Source organism: Trachypithecus francoisi, unplaced genomic scaffold (assembly GCF_009764315.1).
Source record: "Trachypithecus francoisi isolate TF-2019V2 unplaced genomic scaffold, Tfra_2.0 Lachesis_group12, whole genome shotgun sequence".
In the NCBI taxonomy this organism is placed as follows: domain Eukaryota; kingdom Metazoa; phylum Chordata; class Mammalia; order Primates; family Cercopithecidae; genus Trachypithecus; species Trachypithecus francoisi.
The window spans coordinates 118,734,946-118,755,830 of record NW_022681457.1 but is presented as its reverse complement, the minus strand read 5'-3'; the positions used below and the strand labels follow the sequence as shown (position 1 = coordinate 118,755,830).

General features: G+C 49.5%; 1 protein-coding gene across 13 annotated transcripts in view; it reads right to left on the bottom strand.

Annotated features, from left to right (window-relative positions):
• NPHP4 (nephrocystin 4) overlaps nucleotides 1-20,885 on the bottom strand; it is a 143,358-nt gene that overhangs the window by 27,262 nt on the left and 95,211 nt on the right. For 12 of the 13 annotated variants that reach the window (XR_004441133.1, XR_004441135.1, XR_004441131.1 and 9 more), the window contains 6 exons: nucleotides 18,763-18,824; nucleotides 17,025-17,132; nucleotides 15,528-15,679; nucleotides 15,190-15,381; nucleotides 14,525-14,712; nucleotides 294-454 (listed from right to left, as the gene is read on the bottom strand). Coding sequence is in view for 8 of the 13 variants with exons in the window: in XM_033228611.1 (XP_033084502.1) it covers nucleotides 294-454; nucleotides 14,525-14,712; nucleotides 15,190-15,381; nucleotides 15,528-15,679; nucleotides 17,025-17,132; nucleotides 18,763-18,824 (863 nt within the window). In the remaining 5 variants the exon portion in view is untranslated. The remainder of the gene's footprint in view (nucleotides 1-293; nucleotides 455-14,524; nucleotides 14,713-15,189; nucleotides 15,382-15,527; nucleotides 15,680-17,024; nucleotides 17,133-18,762; nucleotides 18,825-20,885) is intronic. The other variant, XM_033228614.1, reaches the window with a different exon arrangement.

Sequence of the window (20,885 nt, the reverse complement as noted above, 5' to 3'; positions counted from 1 at the left end):
AGATGAAGTGACACTGCCTGGTAGGTCAGTTTGCAGGAGAAATAGATAACTGAGTTTGATCTTAAGAGCTTCCTGAGCAAACAACTAACATTATAGAATTCAGACAGTGAAAAATCTTTTCCTTTCAAGAAACAGAGAATGCAGCACTATTTTTTAATTCGTGAACAAAGAAGACCAACCAAGTCCTGCACAGGACAGCGCCCACGCCTTCCAAGCAGACAGACGCTGGAAGTGTGACTCGTCCCGTGAGGGACGCAGCACCCACTGTGCCTGTCCTTCAGGAGAGCCGCTACCTTCATCTGGACGGCGGCAGATCCGATGAGCAGCAGGGAGTCTCCATCCCAGACGTCGATCTGCAGGGTCTGCACGGCGAGGTAGCGGGCGAAGCAGCGCCGCTCACCTGGCTTCAGGAACCCAGGGCCCACCATGTACCTCAGCTGGAAGCCAGGAGACCCTGTCAAAGAGGCCCCAAAGGAGGCCAAAAGTAACTGGAGTCATTCATCATCTTTACACTTGGAAGAGATTTCGGCTTTGGTCATGATTACTAATTTCTGCTTCTGTCATAGCTACAGTTAATAAACACATTAATCAAAAACATCATAAAATATCCAAATTAACAGAATGAAGAGTCATGTTCAGAAGAACTACATTTCTTTCCATAGAAACAATCAACTCTTCCCAAAATAAGATTTATGGTTTCACCAAGTCCTTGTAATAGCCTATGATGGATGGGAACAAATGTCCTTATGAGGCTGGCTGGGGAGTTTATTATTCTGGGCACACAGAATTTAAGAAAAAATGTAGTCTACATCTGCTGTCAAAACTGGCATGTTCACACACAGAGTTCAAACCGACATCAGGCTTAGAAATAATGTGTGGGACAGCCAGCAGCCCCTCTCCTGGCCCTAAAGCAGGACTGCACCTGCCCCATGGGTATCCCTGGCTCCTCCCATGGGGTATGCCCTGGTCATCAGGCTAAGAGATGGGAACTGGACTGCGGCCCCTGCCTCCATCTTCTTGAAGTGGCATTATCATTAATTCTAAATTGACAAAAATGCCATTGGAACCATGTTTAGTTAAAGTTCGAGGAACAGCAATGCTGGGAAGAATTTCAAAACAACATTATTTCTCTTTCTATCAATAACGGTGACAACATTCCCATAGCCCCCAATGAGCAGAGGAAGGAATGAATGTTTACTCAGCACCTCCAGTGCCAGGCCCCACGCCAGGCTGAAACTTGGCCACAGGTCCTCTCCACCCAGGCTCCAGCCACCTCAAGCCCCACAGGATGACCACAGACCACATCCAGGCTGAAACTTGGCCACAGGTCCTCTCCACCCAGGCTCCAGCCACCTCAAGCCCCACAGGATGACCACAGACCACATCCCATCTGCATTTCTCAAGACCAGAGGACAAGGAGTGAGCGCAATGTGTCAGGACAGGGGACTGAGGGGGAGTGAAAAGTGCAGGGCCCAGGGTGGGCCCCAAGGAGGTGGAGCAAGGACCCACTGCTCAGGCCCGGCACTGGCCACAGCAGGAGCTCACGGGGGCATCTTGGGGCAGAAAGGCAAGCAAGGAATCTGGACGAAGACCAAGGAGGAGACGGCGATTAACATCACCCAAGGGCAGGCACGTCCCCAGTGTGGTACCTCAGAGGTGATCAGCCACACAGCCCCACCCCTGCCCCGGCCCCACCTATCCTGGACCGTGGCATCTAGTGAGAGATCAGGACACACCCACGCACAGATAGGAGCCTGGTGGCACTTCTCGCAGGGGCAGCAGGCCCTGGAACAAAGACCCATGAGCACCAAAGCCTGGCTCAGGGCACGACCTGCACTGACCTGGGCTGTAGAAGGAGTTGCCGAAGCCCTCCCTCCATACTGGCCATGCCTTTGCAGGCCAACTCCCCAGTGATACCCTGGGTACGCTGCAACCCTACCTCAGCCTCTCCCATGCCACAGACCCTCCTAGAGCTTTAGGTACTTGACCCAACGGGACCCTCTGTTTTGTCTCCCGGGGAGCTCCTTCCAACGCCCTGCTGGGCCGGCCCCTGCTCCATCACCACTATACCCAAGCACTGCCAGGGCCTTTCAATGCTACCATTAATTCACTCACTCAGCAAATAAATGACTGTGCCCCCGCCACGCAGGAGGCCCTGCACAGGGTAGTGCTGCGAGAACTGGACAAGCAGGGCCCCACCCTTAAGGAGCTCAGGGTCCCAAGGACAGGGACACTGATCCCAGAGCTAACAGCATGCTGAGAGCTCTTGGAGTGGGCGGCAGGGGGCCATCCTGGTCTGGGCTCCTCTGACCAGCCTCCCAACTCTCCCCACCGCAGCCTCAGACCTTTCCCCTCCCTGTCCAGCTGGGACAAGAGGCTCCTCTGTGGCCACCGCTGAGGTCCAAGCTCCCCACAGTCCACCCTATGTCATTTCCATCCCACTCAGAAGTAAAGGAAGCTGGCCTCCAACTGAACTAAGAAGACTACCGGGGCAGTGGCCCTGTCCTCCCCAAGCCCACCTCCTATGCCCCCGTCATAAACACCGCGCCCCAGCCTGGATGGAATCCTCACTGCTTCTGGGGTTGAGGAAACAGAAAACATAGTAATGGTAGAAACCAACCACTCTCCATTCAAAGGCAGATCCAGGCAATGACGAATGAGTAACAATCTAGAAGACCAGAGTAGCCAACTCCCACAGTGGCAGGGATGCGGGGTGCAGGGATTCACCTTAACGCAGCAGCCCAATGACAGAGAAAACAACTTTTCAAGTGTATTTGGAACATTAATATAAACTAACCATATATTAGGCCACAAAAAACTACGCTCCATAAAGTAGAAATAATACAAATAATATTCTCCGAACATAATGCAATAAACTAGAAATTAATACACCAGCCTGGGCAACATGGCGAAACCCCATCTCTACAAAACACACAAAAGTCGCCCAGGCATAGTGGTGCATGCCTGTAGTCCCAGTTACTCATGAGGCTGAGGCCCATCACTTGAATACAGGAGATGGAGGTTGCAGTGAGCTGAGATCGCGCCACTGCACTCCAGCCTGGGCTATGAAGCAAGACCCAGTCTCAAAAAAGAAAAAGCAACAATAAAAAAAGGTAAAATTTTTTTTTTTTTTTTTGAGACGGAGTCTCGCTCTGTCACCCAGGCTGGAGTGCAGTGGCCAGATCTCAGCTCACTGCAAGCTCCGCCTCCCGGGTTCACGCCATTCTCCTGCCTCAGCCTCCCGAGTAGCTGGGACTACAGGCGCCGCCACCTCGCCCGGCTAGTTTTTTGTATTTTTAGTAGAGACGGGGTTTCACCATGTGAGCCAGGATGGTCTCGATCTCCTGACCTTGTGATCCGCCCGTCTTGGCCTCCCAAAGTGCTGGGATTACAGGCTTGAGGCACCGCGCCCGGCCAGGTAAAATTTTTTAAGAAACAAATTTCCAAATAAATAACTTTCTGTCAAAGGGCAAACACAATCGAAAAAGATTTTCTGAAAACAGTAATAATAATGAAAACACTACTTATTAGTATCAACAATCATAAGGCAGTAATCACAGGAAAATTCATAGCCTTGAATCCTGTATATCCATACAAACAAAGAATTAAGATAAATGAATTAAGCAGCTCAAAAAAAAAAAAAATAGGAAAATAGTAAAGTATACCAAAAATCAAGGAGAAATGAGAGGACAGTAAAGATAAACACAAAATTTAATCAAATAGAAAACAAAACAATAACAAAACCCATAGGACATAAACTGTAAAACTCTTCAGAAAGATGCACAGTGGAAATGAACACATGGAAAAGCAGTCTTGTCTGGGACCATCATCTCCTAGCTCTTGGGTGTAAATTCTCCCCATGTGATGGAATGCCCACAAGGATCCTAAAAAGTCCTTATGGAAAACTAAATAAGCAAGAATACCCAGGAAAACCCTGCAAGGAAGATCAACGTGGTGAGAGCTCAGCTTGCTAGAAATTCAGGCAACGAAAGAGGCTCTGACTGAAGGCACAGTCCCAGTGACCACAGACACAGCCTAGTGCAGAGGACGCAAACCGCAGACCGAGGCCAAGCTCAGCAGAGATAAGAAATCGTTTTTATGTTTTTAATGAATTGTAAACAAAAAGAAGAAAATGTGACAGACAACACAAGCAGCCCAGGAAGCCTAAAATATTTACTAGCTGGTCCTTAACAGAAAACAGTTTGGGCCAAGTCTAATGGAACAAATTAGAAAATACAGAAATAACCCCAAATGCGTGAAGAATGTTGGTCCATGATGATGGTGGCTCTCAAGTCACCAGAAAACAGACAGGTTTTTATCAACAGGCATGGGGTCTGCAGGATAGACATGGGAGACAAAAAAATAAAATTTCTTAAAAAAAATTTACCACTTTTTTTATTTTTGTGTTTATGTCTAAACATAAACAAGGCCTGCAAGTCCAAGAACATGAGCCTCAATCGCTCTGTAAAGTGGGAGAGGAGAAAGCCTTTCTGTCTATGACTCAATAATTCCGAAGCAAGAAAAGACTGATACATTTGACTACATTTTAAAAAACCCTTTTATATAATAGCAAAGCCCACCATAAGCAAAGTAAAAAGACAAATGAAAAGTAGGAAAACACATTTGCAATTATTACTGTATCACGAGGGTTCTTCTCCCTAATAAGAGCTCCCCAGAACAGAAGATGAAATAGACTAAAAACGTGATAGAATAATGGGAAAAGGTATGAATAGAAGTTTGCAGATAAAGACAAATATAAAAGATACTCAACTTGACTTATCATAAAAGAAACGCAAATTAAAACTGCACTAAGGGCCAGGCGTGGTGGCTCACACCTGCAATCCCAGCACTTTAGGAGGCCGAGGCGGGCTAGCACTTTGGGAGGCCAAGGTGGGTGGATCACGAGGTCAGAAGTTCAAGACCAGCCTAGCCAACACAGCGAAACCCCGTCTCTACTAAAAATACAAAAATTAGCTGGGCGTGGTGGCTCATGCCTGTAATCCCAGCTACTCAGGAGGCTGAGGCAGGAGAGTCACTTGAACCCAGGAGGTGGAGGTTGCAGTGTGCCAAGATTGCGCCACTGCACTCCAGCTTGGGCAACAGAGTAAGACTTCATTTCAAACAAAACAAAACAAAAAAACTGCAATAAGATGGACTTCACATCTACGGGACTGTAAAGCCACCAGCCGTTAATGCCCCATTGTGACGGCGAGCAAGAGGAAACCAGCAGCCCCGGGGATTGCCAGTGGAGCCCCGGGCAGCGGCACCCGGCAGAGGGTGCGGGGCAGTGTCTGTCAATACCAGTGAAGCCTATGATTCCATAATCCCCTTTCCAGAACCAGAAAGAACTAACTGCTGAGACAGCGAAATACTGGAAATGATGCAAATGTCTATTAGGGTGGTTGTGCAGCTGTTTACTCAGCACAACCACCCCACAAAGCATGATGCAGCTGCCGTAGAAACAAGCACAGCTGACATCTGTGCAGCCCACAGAGCATGACGCAGCTACCGTAGAAACAGGCACAGGTGATGTCTGTGCAGCCAAACTTGGGCTATGACGTTCACTGAAAAAAGCAGGGAGCAGAAGAGTGTATTTGGTATGTTACCACTGAATTAGAAAACAGGGAAAATAAAATGTAAATATTTGCTTATTTTTGAAAAAACAAATCAATAAAAACACTGGAAGGATCAGCCAGAAACGAAAAGTTTGGTTACCGTTAGGGGACTGGGCAGGGGGTGGAGCCCGCGGGGATAAGGGAGGCAGGAGCCCTGAGCACACACTGGACTATGGTGTTCAACTTTCAACCACGTAAATATTCCAAAAAATTTAAATCAAAAAGGAAAGCAAACATAAAATTGAAAACAAATTAAAACAAATGAATCATACTGAATATCAAACTGGAGATAAGAATTATTTCGAGGGCTTTTGGTCACACTAAACCAATTCTACACCCTTGGTGGGACAGAGCCCAAAAGGAACTGTGAAGAACCTGACTTGAGCAGGACGCGCACTGTTGACATTAAGTCAACAGTTAACATCAGCAGTGTCATTGGGAAAATGCATTCTATATGTTGTTAGGCAAAATAAATAAGTAAATACATGATGAGAAACCATGATTTTCCGTGTAAGAGAGACACAAATAATATAAGGAAATTTATGAGAAAAATTCTAAACCTGACTTAGGAAGATCAACATGAACTCACGTTTTAACATTCCCCCAGCTCTTCCCGGCAAAAGGCTTTGAAGCAAGAAGATCCAGAATCAAAGCACCCCACATCCTTTTTCTTTTTTTTTTTTTTTGAGACGGAGTGTTGCTCTATTGCCCAGGCTGGAGTGCAGTGGTGCGATCTCGGCTCACTGCAAACTCCGCCTCCAGGGTTCACGCCATTCTCCTGTCTCAGCCTCCCAAGTAGCTGGGACTACAGGCACCCACCAAAACGCCCAGCTAATTTTTTTGTACTTTTAGTAGAGACGGGGTTTCACCGTGTTAGCCAGGATGGTCTCGATCTCCTGACCTTGTGATCTACCCGCCTCGGCCTCCCAAAGTGCTGGGATTACAGGCGTGAGCTACCACACCCGGCCAGCACCCCATATCCTGATCTCCGAAACGTCATGCCCATTCAGACGGATCAGGCTCCACAGAGAAACGGGCCCTGGCTGGCAGCAGGGAGAACACAAGATAAGCCTGGAACCAGCACTGCTCCAGAAAGCAGGAGGCGCTCAAAGGCCAATCAGAGTGGGTGAAAGGCCGGAAGGGCTCCTGGAATAATAATGAGTGCAATCTGGCGCATCGATGAAGATGCAGGAGTCCACAGCCACACTCCAAAGACAAAGGAAAACAGCCAGATACCTCACGCTGGGATCGCCACTACTGGGCTAACTATTCCACTGACTTCTCACTCTGAAAACCGACAATTAAAGGGAAGGAATTAAACCTTTGTCTTTTTGGAGCACACATCTTTTTGGAGCACGTATCTGTAGTCCATCCCTTGTCAGTAGGGAAAGTTCTTTTTTAACAAAGAATGTGAGCTAATAAAGGCAGAGCAGACCAAATGATAGAATTAGACAAACCACCATTTCGAAAACACCAATTAAATAACTGACGCAAGCAAAGCTTGGCCCAGGGTGTTAAAACAAGAGGTGGGAGGTTGCTGGGGACCAGATTATTTCCATGAAGCCAAAAAATGGCCCAAGGAATTCTTCAGTCAGTTCAAAGGGAAAAACTCTCTTTCTACAGGAGAAATCTGGGGGTGGGCATCTCAACCAAGCGACCAAATCGGCATCGTAACAATGAGATGGTCTGGCACTCGCGCCTCCTGAGGTGGTGGGCTGTGAAGCACACAGCACTGACAATGAAGTGTTCATGCTGAGATCCAGAATCAAACTGAGCTTTCGGCCCTCGCTCCCAGTGTTCAAGAACTACAGGGATAAAGCAACAAGTTCAACAACAGGAAGAAGCAACCAGATGAGCATGGAACATGGGACGTTCCACAAGACAGCTCACATGGTCTCTCCCAAAAGCCAGTGTCACTGGAAAAGAATGCAGGCGACTACCAGATTAAAGCGATAATCACAAATACAATACAGGAACCTGGGCTGGATCCCAGATCAAAAAAACATACATGGGGGACAAATGGGGAAATGGTACTATGAAATTCGTATTATCTTAAATGTGATACTAGAATTGCACATATATAAAAGGGTACCCTTATTAAGAGATGCACGTTGCTTATTTAGAGGTAGAGTGTTACCATGCATGTCTACAACTTACTTTCACATAATTCAAGATAAACAGTTAAGCAACATTCCAAAACATGGCACGGTTTCTGTAGGTGGGGACATATGGGATTAGGGCTCTTGCAGAGGGCCCGGGAAAGAGGAGATCCACTAAGCAAGACATGGCGAGGCTGTGCTAGGTGGCCCGGAGCAGGACTGGAGGCTGGTCTGATGGAGATGCCTCTTGGCTGGGAGGGCCCAGGGAGGGGAAATGGACTGGCGTCCTTCAGAAGAACAGATACTCTTGGCTGATCCAAAATTCAGTGACTTCAGCTCTCACACTGAGGAGGGCCCCACGAGACAAAAACACCAAGAGAAACATGTTAGGAAGCAGAAGGCCAGGACAGGAGCAAAGAAAGCAAAAAGGGTCGAAGGCACCAAGCCCAGGGCCGAGGAGGGAACCAACGCACATGGGGGAGACCACGCCCTCAGCAGAGCTCCTCGAAAGGTGCAGGAAGAAGAGGTGATGAGGAGAAAGGCCACTCACAGCTCCGAACACCCAAAAACGGAGAAAACCACTCTAGGGAGCCCTGGGCTCCTTGGCTCCTCCAGGCCCATGGGCGTGGCTGCGGGAAGCTTCAGTTCAGGAGGACCAGTGTGCAGGGCCTTGGCACAAGCCCCCAACGGCTTTGCCAGGAAGACAGCCCCGCCTCAGATGCCGCTCTCTTAGTGGATCTTCCTCCCGATCAGGACGAGGCAAAGGCCTGGGAAGCTGGAACCAAGGCGTTCTCCCATCTATCCTCATTCACTCAGACACCCGAGTCTCTGGCAATGTCAAATTTTGGATTCTGAGAACATAATTTTCCTTAGGACAACTATTCAGGGGCTGGGAATTGGCTTGTCTAAATTTGGTGGGTATGGGGCCAGTGCTTTAAAATCCTGCATGTCCTATTCACTCTGGTAACAGGCTATGGAAAGAATGCCTATCCGTTCAGACACACACACGCATACACACACACACACAGACAGCACACTAGAAAACAGGCAGGGGGGACCTAAACACATGCCTCATGAACGACGATACCCCCGAGGCCAGCAGGCCTGTGAAAGGCACTCAGTATCATCACGGAAGCTCCGACCACCAGATGCCTCCACATCAGGATGGTTCAAAGAAACAAAGAAACCAGTGATCACCATGTGACTGGCAAGGGCATGGCGCTGTTTGGGCTGCCGGGCTCCTGCTGATGGATGTGGAAGCTGGCACAGCACGAGGGAAACCTGCCTGGCAGATCCATTACACCTAACAACAGGTGCTGCTCCACAACCCAGCCGTTCACTCCCAGGCACATCTCCAACACAATGGCCCGTGTGCACCAAAAGCACACTCGCAGCAGCATTACGCAAAAGAGCCAAAAACTGGAACCCATTCCATTGCCTATTTGAACGGAGAAGTATCACAGAATCACCAGACACTGGGTTTCGCTACAGCCAGGAAAATGGAAACGCTAATGCTACAGACAGAACAGGGACCTCACAGACAAGAGGCCAGCAAAAGAAGTGGGATTCAAAACGGAACATAAAACATGATCCCACCAAAGTCCAAAAAAGGGAGCAAAATCGATCTATGGTGGCGGAATTCAGAAGGGTGGTTCCCTTGGATGAGGTGAAGGACTGGGGTGAGGGAGGGCCTCTGCATCCTGTTGCAGGGCCCCTTCCGGGCTGGGAGGTGGTTACGCAGATGTGTTCACTTGGTAAAATTTGTACCTTTTATAAAAATTAGCTCAAAATGGATCACAGACCTAAATGGGAACCACAGAACTATACAACTCCTAGGAGATAACACAGAACAAAATCTAGGTGACCTCAGAGATGGCTTTTCAGATACAACCCATGCACAATCCATAAGAGAAATAACTAATGAGCTGGACTTCATTAAAATGAAAAACTTCACTCTGCCAAACATGCTGGTAAGAGAATAAAAAGACAAGCCATAGATCGGGAAAAAACATTTGCAGAATACGTGTCTGATAATGACTTGCATCCAAAATGTATACAGACATCCGTTCGGGTGTCTGAGCAGAAATCTCATGGAGGAAGATGTACAGAAGGCAAATAAGCATGAGAAGATGCCCCACATCATACGTCACTAGAGAACTGCAAATTACAACAAGACCCCACTGTACGGCCTGCTAGAGCAGCTAAAATCCCAGCCACTGACAAGACCAAATGCTGGTGAGGATATGGAGCAACCAGAACCCTCATTCACTGCTGGTGGGAACGCAAAAAGGCCCAGCCACTTTGGAAGACAGTATGGTGATTCCGAACAAAACTAAACATACTCTTACCACATGATCCAGCAACCACACTCCTTGGTATTTACCCGTGAGTTGAAACATTATGTACACACAAAACCCTGTACACAAATGTTTCTAACAGCTTTATTCAAAATTGCCAAAAACTGTAAACAACCAAGATGCCCTTCAAGAGGTGAATGGAAAAACAGGCTGTGGCACGTATGTGCAATGAAGTGTCATTCAGCAATCCAAGAAATGACTGAGCGAGACATAAAAAGCCATGGAGGAACTTTAAATGCACAGTGCTGGAAGAAACCAGTTTTGAAAAGCTACAAACGATGGTACCACTTGTATGACGTTCTGGAAGAGGCAACATGGAAACAGTCAAAAGAACAGCAGTGCCCGGAGAGGAGGGGAGGGCTGAATAGGTGGAGCGCAGTGGGGGTGTAGGGCGATGAAGCTATTCCGTATGATCCATCATGGTGGATTCACGATGTCATGTATTTGTCAAAAATCACAGACTGTATAATGCAGAATGAACTTTAGCGTAAACTATGAGTTTAGTTCATAATACTTTTTTAATACTGGTTCATCAATTGTAACAAATGTGTCACACAGCAGGTATGGTGGCTCACACCTGACATCTCAGCACTTTGGGAGGCTGAGGCAGGAGGATCACTTGAGCCAAGGAGTTCAACACCAGCCTGGCCAACATGGCAAAACCCCATCTCTATAAAAACTACAAAAAAGCGTTAGTTGGGCACGGTGGTGCATGCCTGTGCTCCCAGCTACGTGGGGGCTGAGGTGGGAGGACTGTTTGAGCCCAGGGGGTAGGGGTTGCAGTGAGCCGTGATTGTGCCACTGCACTCTGGCCTGGGTGACAGAGTAAGATCCTGTCTCAAAAAAAAAAAAAAAAACCCCCAAAAAAAACCCGAAGAAAGAACAGGTCACACCAATGCAAAATGTTAATAATAGGGGAAACTCTTGGAGGGGGAGGTCCTATGGGAACTCTCTGTACCAGCTACTCAATTTTTCTGTAAACCTAAAACCGATCTAAAAAAAAAAATTATTAATTTTTTAAAATAATAGAACCATGCACTGGCAATCTGTGCTCTTCACCATACGCATGTTATAGTTCAACAACAACAACAAGTATCTTTTAAGTGAGGCTTATGAGAGGCTCAGTCCTGAACTGATGCAACTCCCAAGGCCTTAGGGAACCGTGCCCGTCGTCCAGGGAGAACCCTCCCTCAAGCTGCGGCCGCTGAAGGAAGTCCAGACCTGCCCAAGCAGAGACTCAGCTATGTAAGAAATGGAAATCAGTCGGGTGGGGTTTTTTTGGACTTCAACTTAAGAATTTTGGACTTTGAATTTTAATTCATAATGACAAGAAAATTTGATTTTGGAGTTTCATTTCTTTGGACTTCAACCTGCAAGGAAATTTAATTTGGGGACTTTAATTCCTCTCTGGGAAATTCATCATGGAAAGGGGTTTATATTCAAGTCAGGAGCATCTCTAAGTGGTTGGCCTTTTTTACTGAATGATCTCAATGCTCTCGTTTAACTTCACTGCAGAGCCTCTGATGAGTTGTGCTGGATGCAATGACTGGATGGAATCTGGAATGGGAAACAGAGGAGGGAATGAGTCTTCAGCGGTGGGTACAGAGGAGCCTTGAGAGCAACGCGTTAATCTGATCCATTTTCAGCCTTCTGGGGACATCAGTTGGACTGCCTACCAAAGGCCTTGGGAGGAATGAAAAAGGAAAGGTGGTTGGCTTAGCTGAAGTGATCCAGGAAGGTTGGAAACGCCATGGTGGTGACCAGCCCCCTCCCCGCAAAGACAAAGGCCACACCCCTGGTTTAGTAATGATGAAGGCCAATGAGTTGAGAAAACCAAACCCCAGAAATGTTGTAGGAGCACGTCCTTCCCTGGCTTCACAACTCTATGCAAAGGAGCCTCCTGTGGCCTCTCTCTGCCCAGCCCCTGTGCCTCTCAGGGCAAGAGCAGCTCAACTGACTGGGGATGGGGAATAGACTAACTGAGCTAACTAACTAGGCTGCTCACTCCTCCTCCCCACTCTCTTCTTTTCAGATCTGCCCACAGGAGAGAATGCAACAGTCCGAGATGTGCTTCCAGGCATGCAGAGAGGCGAGGGCTCACCCCAGGTGCCAAGCCCGCTGCTGTCTGGCCAACTTCCACCTGCATCAAAGGCTATCCACATCGGGGGCTGGTGCCAGTGGGCACAGCTGGCTCTCAGACCAACCAAGTCCTACACCCTCCTTATCATGAATAAATGCATGATAAAGACAGTGATATTTTCATCTCCGCCATCTGCCTCTCTTGACTGACTGTGCCCATGGACAAGAAACAAGAAGCATGCCCTGTTGTACCTGGTGCCCAACTGTTTGGCTGACCTGTTCTATTGTTTTGTCTTCTAAGCATTTACACTCATCAAATTTTTTTCCTTCTACTTTTATTGGGTTTGTTCTGTCTTTTCTCCCCCCAAACTTCTTAAGTTGAACAATTAAAACAATATCTGGAAGGGTACTTCTCTTCTTCACCAACACAGGCATTTAAAACTGTAAATTCCCCTGTATTTACAATTTTACTTGCATCTCCTAAGTTTTGATATGCAATATTATTTTGTCATTCAGTTTTAAATAATTAGGCATTTCTATTTGAGGTCTTCACTGACCCACGAATAATTAGAAGCATGTTTTAAAATAAAAAAAAAAAAAAAAAAAGCAGTTCAGAGTGGTTGTAGGGGAGGGAGTGACTGACTTTTGATCTTGTGGCATTATGACCAGAGAAAGTTATAAAATTAGATTTGATACCAATTCTCTTAGTATAGGATGATGCCTGCTTGGTGAGCTAAAAACATATATATGAATGATGATCCGTTTCTCTACGTTTCAAAGTATGCTTTAAAATAATGCATATTCTCTAAATGGGGTGTACAGGTTTTCTCAGATCACCTTTTTAAACTGTATTTTATAATATCCTTATTAATTTATTTCTGTTTGGTCCACAATCTACTGAGAAGTATGTCTAGAGCTCCCAGGATTGTGGGGCTTTGCCGATTTCTCCTTATAAGTCCATCAAGTTCTCCTTCCTATCTTGAGGTTACGTATGTTAGAAGTTCGCAGATTCAGAACTGTTCCTTTTCCTAGTGAATTACTTTCTTGGTTATTGTTTAACAGCCTCCTCGATCCCTAGCGCTGCATTTGCTTTGTGTCTCTGTTGTCAGGTGCCATTGTTAGGCTACTTCGATTTGAGGTCAGTACTTCAACATCACTTTTCCCACCTGCCACTTTCTACCTTGAGAGGCGGCAGTGTTTGAGACCCCAGCTGGGTCCCTTATGAGCTGTGTCACTAACCAAGATGGGGAAACTGACCATCAATAAAAATACCAACATGTCAGGCGTGTTTCTATTCAATGTAGCTTCAATTTGTTAGTTTACAATGATACCTGAAGAAAAAAAAGTCATTGGTCCCCATCCTTGAAGGATGCCAGGGAACCATGTAATTACTTCAGAAATTGGCAAATAAAGGGAAGAATCAAGTATCATCCAGCCTTTCCCATACAAACTGCATCTCAACATAAGCAAAAAGTTGATGCCGGGAAGGTTCTGGCTTTGGAAGCATTCCAGCTAACAAACAAGGGAGGTGTTCTAGAAACAGAACGCCACTACTGCACAAGTGACACGGCTGCTGGTGCAACATAAAAAGAAGTAAGCTGACGCCAAGGGTGCAGCAGAGGTGAAGGAGGTGGCACAAACATCACCCGCTACAAAGAATTCTTGCCAAAAACAAAAACAAAACCAAGCATCTAACAATGCATCTAGATCTAACTCCCAATTGACAGGTAAAGAGGGGAGAGAACAACACCTTTATGTTACCACCAGGATACAAAAACAAAATCCAGACTGTGGGGTGGATGCTCTACAGTACAATGTGGCTTCTTCAACAAATACATAAAAAAGAAACAACAGAGACAGGCACGGTGAAGCAACTGTAGGCAGAGACTGAAGAGTCACACTGCTCCACGACCAGGATGGACCTTATTTCTGGACAAACTTTAAAAAGTGTTATGAGGTTACTAGCAAAATTGTGACATTGGCTAGATACTTGATGATATTAGGAGTTACTATTTTAGGTGGGAATTGGCTAGATACTTGATGATATTAGGAGTCATTATTTTAGGTGGGAAATACCAATTATGTTTTTCAATGAGAATTTTTAATTGTTTAGCTACACATAAGGAAATATTCATACATGAAATTATGTCATGTCTGCGATTTGCTTCAAAACAACCCTGGCTTGGGGAAGGACGCTGGGTTGGGAGGTAGCTAAGAGCTGCTGGGGCTGAGGGTTTGCTGCCCTGGTTCACCGTGTTATTCTAATGTTGTATACGTTTTCAACTTTTCATAGTACCACTTTCATAACATTGACAGTTTACACACACAACTCAGCACAGAATGTCTCACCTTTGCCACGCACATGAGTACTCACCAGCATCAAAGGTGCCGTCTCTGCTCACAGGCACGAGGATGTGGGTCAGGGCACCAGAGCCGGGCTGGCCAGCCTCATCCAGCTGGACCAGCTGCAGTCGTGGCGTTGTTGCGGGTGGGAAGCGGTAGAACTGGAAGGTGAAATACACAGTCTTTGGCCATGACGTTCCTCGGCAGTCCTGGGCCACTCTGAATCCAACAACAGCTCTGGGTTAATCGAGTATCCATGGCACAGCACCTGAGGGGTCTGATGTGCATTCGCATAAGGGGATGGTCCAGGCACCTTAGTTGCTGGGGCAACAGTAAAGAGGCTGCCACGGTCACCAACGGAACCGCTTTGCTGTGCTCTCAGCAAGCCGGCCAGACAGCAGCACTCAAGAGTATAAGGACACTCCCGGCTACAGAAGCTGCCTTCGGAGCTACACTAAGATCTAAGACCTGGACAACACACCGAAGGACCACAAAAGATGGGGCAAAACAGCTTTCCCAGCATTTAGCAGGCCATGGGTGGGTCCCCGCCAAGATAAGATAAAAACAGATGGCACTCCCGAATCTACCAAGACCTGAGCACAGAGAGTTCTGCCAGGTCAGAATCTCAGCAAAGTTTCTCTTCAACACAGGAAATGTGAAAGCCAGATGAGTAACACAGAATATTCAAGCATTTACCTGCTAAAGGCAAGAAACTGTAGCACCATCTCATTACTTTGTAGACAATCCGATTCCTCCTTCTGAGGGTTAAACGTCACGGGGTCTGTAGGGTTGACAGCCTCAGCTGGCTGTTTATTGGCATCCAGAATCTCGGGAAAGCCGGAGGACTGCAGGAGCACCATGGAGGCTCTCGAGGGCTGCCCTGCAGAGCTGAGACAGATATTCCTCAGGCAGCCTCCCGGGAAAGGGGGCACCCATTGATGCACCTCCCTGTGGAACACTTTGTGTTCACAAGGTCCAACAGTCTGACGACACAGCACGTGCCTGGTTCCATCCCACCCAGACCCACACCTCACCTCCTGGTCTGTGTTCCCACAACAATAGGCGCATGCAAAGGCGTGAACGGCAGCTCCCGTAACCGTTCAGTAATGGATGTTTCCAGGACCAGGCAGGTCTGGCTCAGGGCAGCTTCCAGGTGGGAGATACCGCCCTCCAACGGGAACTCCTGCTGAACAAAACGAGGGCTTTCGAGTGAGGCCACCAAGGACCCCAACTCCTAACAACCAACGGTGCCCAGATCTAAGGGGATTCATCGATGAATTGCCTCTGGAGGGTTGCCAGCTCTAGCAAATAAAAATACAGAAGGTTCAATTACACTTGAATTTCAGGTAAACAACAAATAATTTTAGTATAAGTATGTTCCCTGCAATATTTGGGACATACTTATACCAAAAAATTATTTGTTGTTTACCTGAAGTCCAAATTTAACTGGGCATCCTATATTTCATGTGGCAACCCAATGTGTGAGTTGAGAAGCAGTGAGGAAGGAATCCTAATTTTATGAGCCGGTCAGGACCGTGGGAGACATCTGACACCTGAGATGGGAAATTCACATCAAAATATGTTTATAGAACAGAAAGATGAAGCTTCCTCAACACTCCAAGATAAACCGTGGCACCGAGCCCCTGGCTGGTGTGTTTGGACAGTCTTTTGTCCTCACAGCCCCTGAACCTTCCTGTCATTCACTCGTATTCCACCTCCACTCCCCTCCAAGGCCGAGGCAGGCCTCTCAGCGAGGAGCTGGCTTGGGAGTTGGGAATGTGCTCTCTCAAGCTTCATTCCCAGGCTTTCTGTTCCAGTCCAGAGGAAACCAGGTCATTCTCACATATCATGTCTCAGGCACCAGTAATAAAAAGCTAGGCAAGTTCTTCACAAACACACGAGCCCCAGAGATGCTTTAGATAAGGCGGCAGAGACTCATGGTGCTAGAAGTGTTTTCAAACAAGGAATTAAAAGAAACTATTTTTCCTCAACATAACTCCAGTTAGGACCCGAGATGCGGTTTGCGGGTGAATCAGCTGACTTTGGAAACCAAACTCCATAGGAATTCCCCAAGGCTGGTGGCAATGCGGGCCAATCTTAGCCAGGAGCACACCCTGAAGCCAGGATGGGGGCCTCCACTCACCTCCTTTAGCTGCTGACAGCAAGGAGGGTCCCGGGGTGGTGGGTGCCTGTCTCAGCCCCTGTCTACAGATTCAGCCACACCTTCCTTTTACTTTCATGTAGAGACCTAGGAGCACCTCAGCTTTGTTTTTGTGGGTAGATCACAATCTGAATCAAGTGCCGTGGCATGAAGAACTCACGGGCCACATTCTTCTTTGGTCTCCAAGACAGAATGGTGGCAACTGTCTGAGGCCTCAGAGTAAGCAATGCCCCCCGCCCAACCCACATCCCAGGGAACCTGCAAGGTCTCTGCCACCTAACTGAGGACCAGCACAGCACAAAAACCCGAAGCGAGGAGTTGTGGAGCCATTCCTTGGTGGAAGGCACGGCAGGAGGTGGGCAGCACTTACTCCCTGAGACGGGGAGGCCCGAGAGCCATGGGGCAGCTGTGAAGTAGGCCTGGCCAAGCAGTGCTGAGTCGGGGATCGCGGGGAGGCCACCAGCTGGGAAATCGACAACTGGAAGGAAAGAGAGCACAGGTGAGGGGCTCAGAAACTTGCCAGTCCATCCACAAAGCTCCCAGCATGCACTGGCCACACCGGGGAACGGGGCAGTCCTGGATCCAGCCATGGAAGGGAGTGATGCCTGCAGCTTCCCGGCCAGGGCAGCTCTGGAACCTGGGACCACTTCTCCAGTTCCTTTATTTAATGACAGAGAGGTGATTCCATGATCTACCCCAGATCATAATATTTGAATAAGAATATTATTAACAAGGAAAACAAGCAAGAAAGGAGAAAGCATTTCCAGCTACAGGGGCAGCCTGGCCCGTGCCTCTCTGTCCCTTGCCAGCACTGGACTGAGCACCTCCAAGGCCCTGCCGATTCTAGCCACCTGCACTCCTATCGAACAAACCTCCCTGTTAAGGCAATGACCACCTTGATGCCGAGGGCTGGGGGCCCAGGCACTACTGAAGCCACAGATCTCAAACCTGGACTCTAACTCCAGTACACACAGCCAGCACCTGAGACATTCACTGTCAGCAACGGTGGCTGGCCCACACCAGGTGCTGGCAGAGAGGCCCCAATGTATGAAGAGGCACTGAGGAACGAATGGGGGGCGGGGTGCATGAAGCATCCCCAGGGGGCCCCGGCAGCATCTTCAGGGAGCAGAGGAGATCTTCGGGGCCTGCCCAGCTTCCCTCAGACCCCGCAAGGTATTGTGACTGCTCAGGGTCACATAGAAACTGCTCCAGGGAAAATGCCAGGTTGGGCCAGCAGGGAAGCCCGGGAGGCCGTCCACAGACTCGTGTCTTTAGGTGAATCCAGTATTCTTCATTCATGATCCAGCTTCCCACTGCAGATGACATACGAAAGCTGCTTCCTGGAGACAGCCTTGGATACTGAATTAGTCAACTTTTCTAGAGAGTCAATTTTGAGGGTGATGCTGGCAGACAAAGTCATCAGCAGGAACAAGTCACATCTGACCTCACTCGAAATCACACAGCCAAGGCCAGCCTGGAGCCACAGGTGAGCACCGCGGGTGTCTCGGGACCCCAGAATGGCAGCCAAGCAGGAGCTCAGCTCAGACCACCGGCGGGCAACGGCCCAGCAGGAAGGAGCCTCTCCTCCCCACCAGGAAGTCCCAGCGCCATGGGGATCTGTGCCATTCGACATGCAGCTGCCAGCAGCTCGTGGTTCTCAGAGCAGTGCTAGTCTCCACCAGCACTGGCTGCTTGGCCTACAGGGCCAACGGTGCCTGGCGGGTGCCCTGGACACCAATAGCTGCCAGGCACCGCTCCTGGTGGAGTTAGTCTGGAGAGCAAAGAGGGTGAGGACCACACCTCGGTGTCTCTCAGAAAAAGCAAAGGCCATCCAGTCCTGAAAGAGTTGCCACCATGAGATGTAACTGCCAGGGAGACGTGGAGATGCCCTACACAGCAACATAGGGGTTGCGAGCAGCAGCCCCTCTAAAAGCCCGCACTGGGAGTGCACAGAGAGGGCAGGAGGGGACACCCCGCCGCCGCCAGCAATCCTCCCCGGCCACACAGAAGCACACAGGGAGCAACTGTGCTTAAGCGGAGACAGAGGGTTTTCTTGCAAGTAATTGACTCTGGAATTCTGAAGGAGGCCGTAGGGGGCCTGGACTTACCCCCGGTCCCACAGGTGAGTCCTGCGTGGCAGCGAGACCTCGAGGTGCTGGCGCTGGCGGGCCTAGGAGGAAGCACAGTGGGGCAGGAGAGGGAATGTGTCAGCCTGTGTGGGGGGCGGTGGGCCCCTGGACCCCCAGGTAATCAGGTCTCCACAGACCTTACCACCTTGTCTGTAACGGGGCGGCTGCTGGTTACTGCTCAGGATCAACAGCAGTGACGGTGCCACCCAAAAGCGTCACTGTCTGTCTAGAGCCTTGGCATGCACCGGCAGCCAGGAGAGGGGGTGCAGCCGGCCTCGTCCTCACGGTATGCATCCCTTGTTCTTCCTAGGCCAGGAGGTCTCACAGCACGGGGTGCCTGGAGCTCCCTAACGCGCTTCTCCTCACCTGTCATCTTTGCATCTTCCCTGCCTGGAAGAACTGGGGTCTGAAGCCGCCCCGGTCTTGCAGCTCCCTGACTCAGGCTGTCTTGTTAACTGAGAAGCTCCTGAGGAGGAGCTGCCAGCCTGGCTCGCAGCCTCACAAATGCCCACTAAGCACAAGCTGTCCTCCAGGTCCTGCTGAGGATTCTCCATGCGGGCCTGGTAACACTGGGAGGCCCACCTGGGGAGGCAAGGCCAGCCCTTCATGTGCTCCCCCTGGAGCCAGGGACTGAGAACAGCCTTTGCCCTTTATGAGGCCATGGCTGCCTCCCAAGCATCCAGGGGCTGCCTATAGAGCCAACAGCCTCATCTCAGGGCCACCTGTACCTGCCCAGCCCCGCCTCACCCTAGCTGGCATTTGTGCTGCTTCTGCAACCCCTCCCCAGGCCACATGGACACCTCGTGGCCCAGCAGCCCCCGGGCGCTCAGCCCCTGTACCTCAGCATGAGGAAGCACCAGCATCACTGGAGTCTCTGAAACCCACCAGGCTTCTTATGGTATTTCACATACACCGCCCTCTGCCTTTCCTGCCATGACACCACCAAGCCAGACCCTAAGCCCATCCTGACGGGGCCGCCTCTGCCCACTCAGAGGCCAGGGTAGGAGCCCTGTGCACTGAGTCATCTGCCTGGCTTCCCTGAGGCCCACGGCCCAGACTCCAGCCCATGTCCTGTCCTGGCCTGGCTCATGACAGCCTCCTTCACGGTGACAGGACTCTCCACTGCAGGAGACACCACCACTCCCCATTGGACTTCCAGGATAACCCAGACCTCCAGGGAAATCAGGCTCCCCCATGGCCCTGTCCCACCTCCCATCACCCCCATGTGGCCCACATCTTGGGCCCAGCAGCTCGCCTTCCCTCCCTCTCCTGTGGCCTCTGCTGCCATGAAGGTTGGGCAAACAAATCTCCTGTATGTCCTGGAATCCTGAATTCCTGCAGCTCACAGCACGGGCCGGCACTCACGGGACCTACGGACCAAGCACACAGCACAGAGGCCTGTGACGTCAAACGCTGGGCACTCTGGATAGAGACTGCCCAGTCACTTCCTGTTCCGCTCTGAATCCCAACAAAACAAAAACAACAAAGAAAACGCTGTTGACCAAGGAGAAACCAAATCCAGAAAGCACTGCCCTAACACCAGAGCTGCGCGACCATCAGAGCCAATCCCCGCCGTGCCTCTCCCAGCAGCTCTCGGAACGCATCCAAGGAGGTGCGTCCCCAGCTGCGGGATCTGGTGGAGACTCTGCTAAGGGCCTGTGGGTGGGTGGAAGGCAGTGGGGGCAAGGCCAGAGGGAGCCCTCAACCCTCAGAGGATCCAACTGCCCAGCCCGGCGGGCACAGCTCCCAGTCCAACCACCTCCTGGGTAGTGCCCACTTGGCCCGCCCAGCTCCTCTGTAACCAGCCATAGTAACGTGGCTCCAAGGAGCGCAAAGACTCTGGTCAGAGGAACCTGCCCTTCTATAAATGAGCTCATGCACTCGGAGGGAGTTAGCAAATGATCTAGCAAGCTCTGCTTCCCCAGGAAGTATCATCTCACTAAAAGCACAACGCGGATGAGGATTCTGCGGGGACCCAGCTGTCCTCAAAGCCGGTGCCTCTCCCCAGATTCTCTGAGTGCCTCTTACAGTCCATTTCAGAGCTCCGTGCAGCAACCCCCTGCCCACCTCCTCCCAGCAACAGCCTGAAAAATGAGACAGCA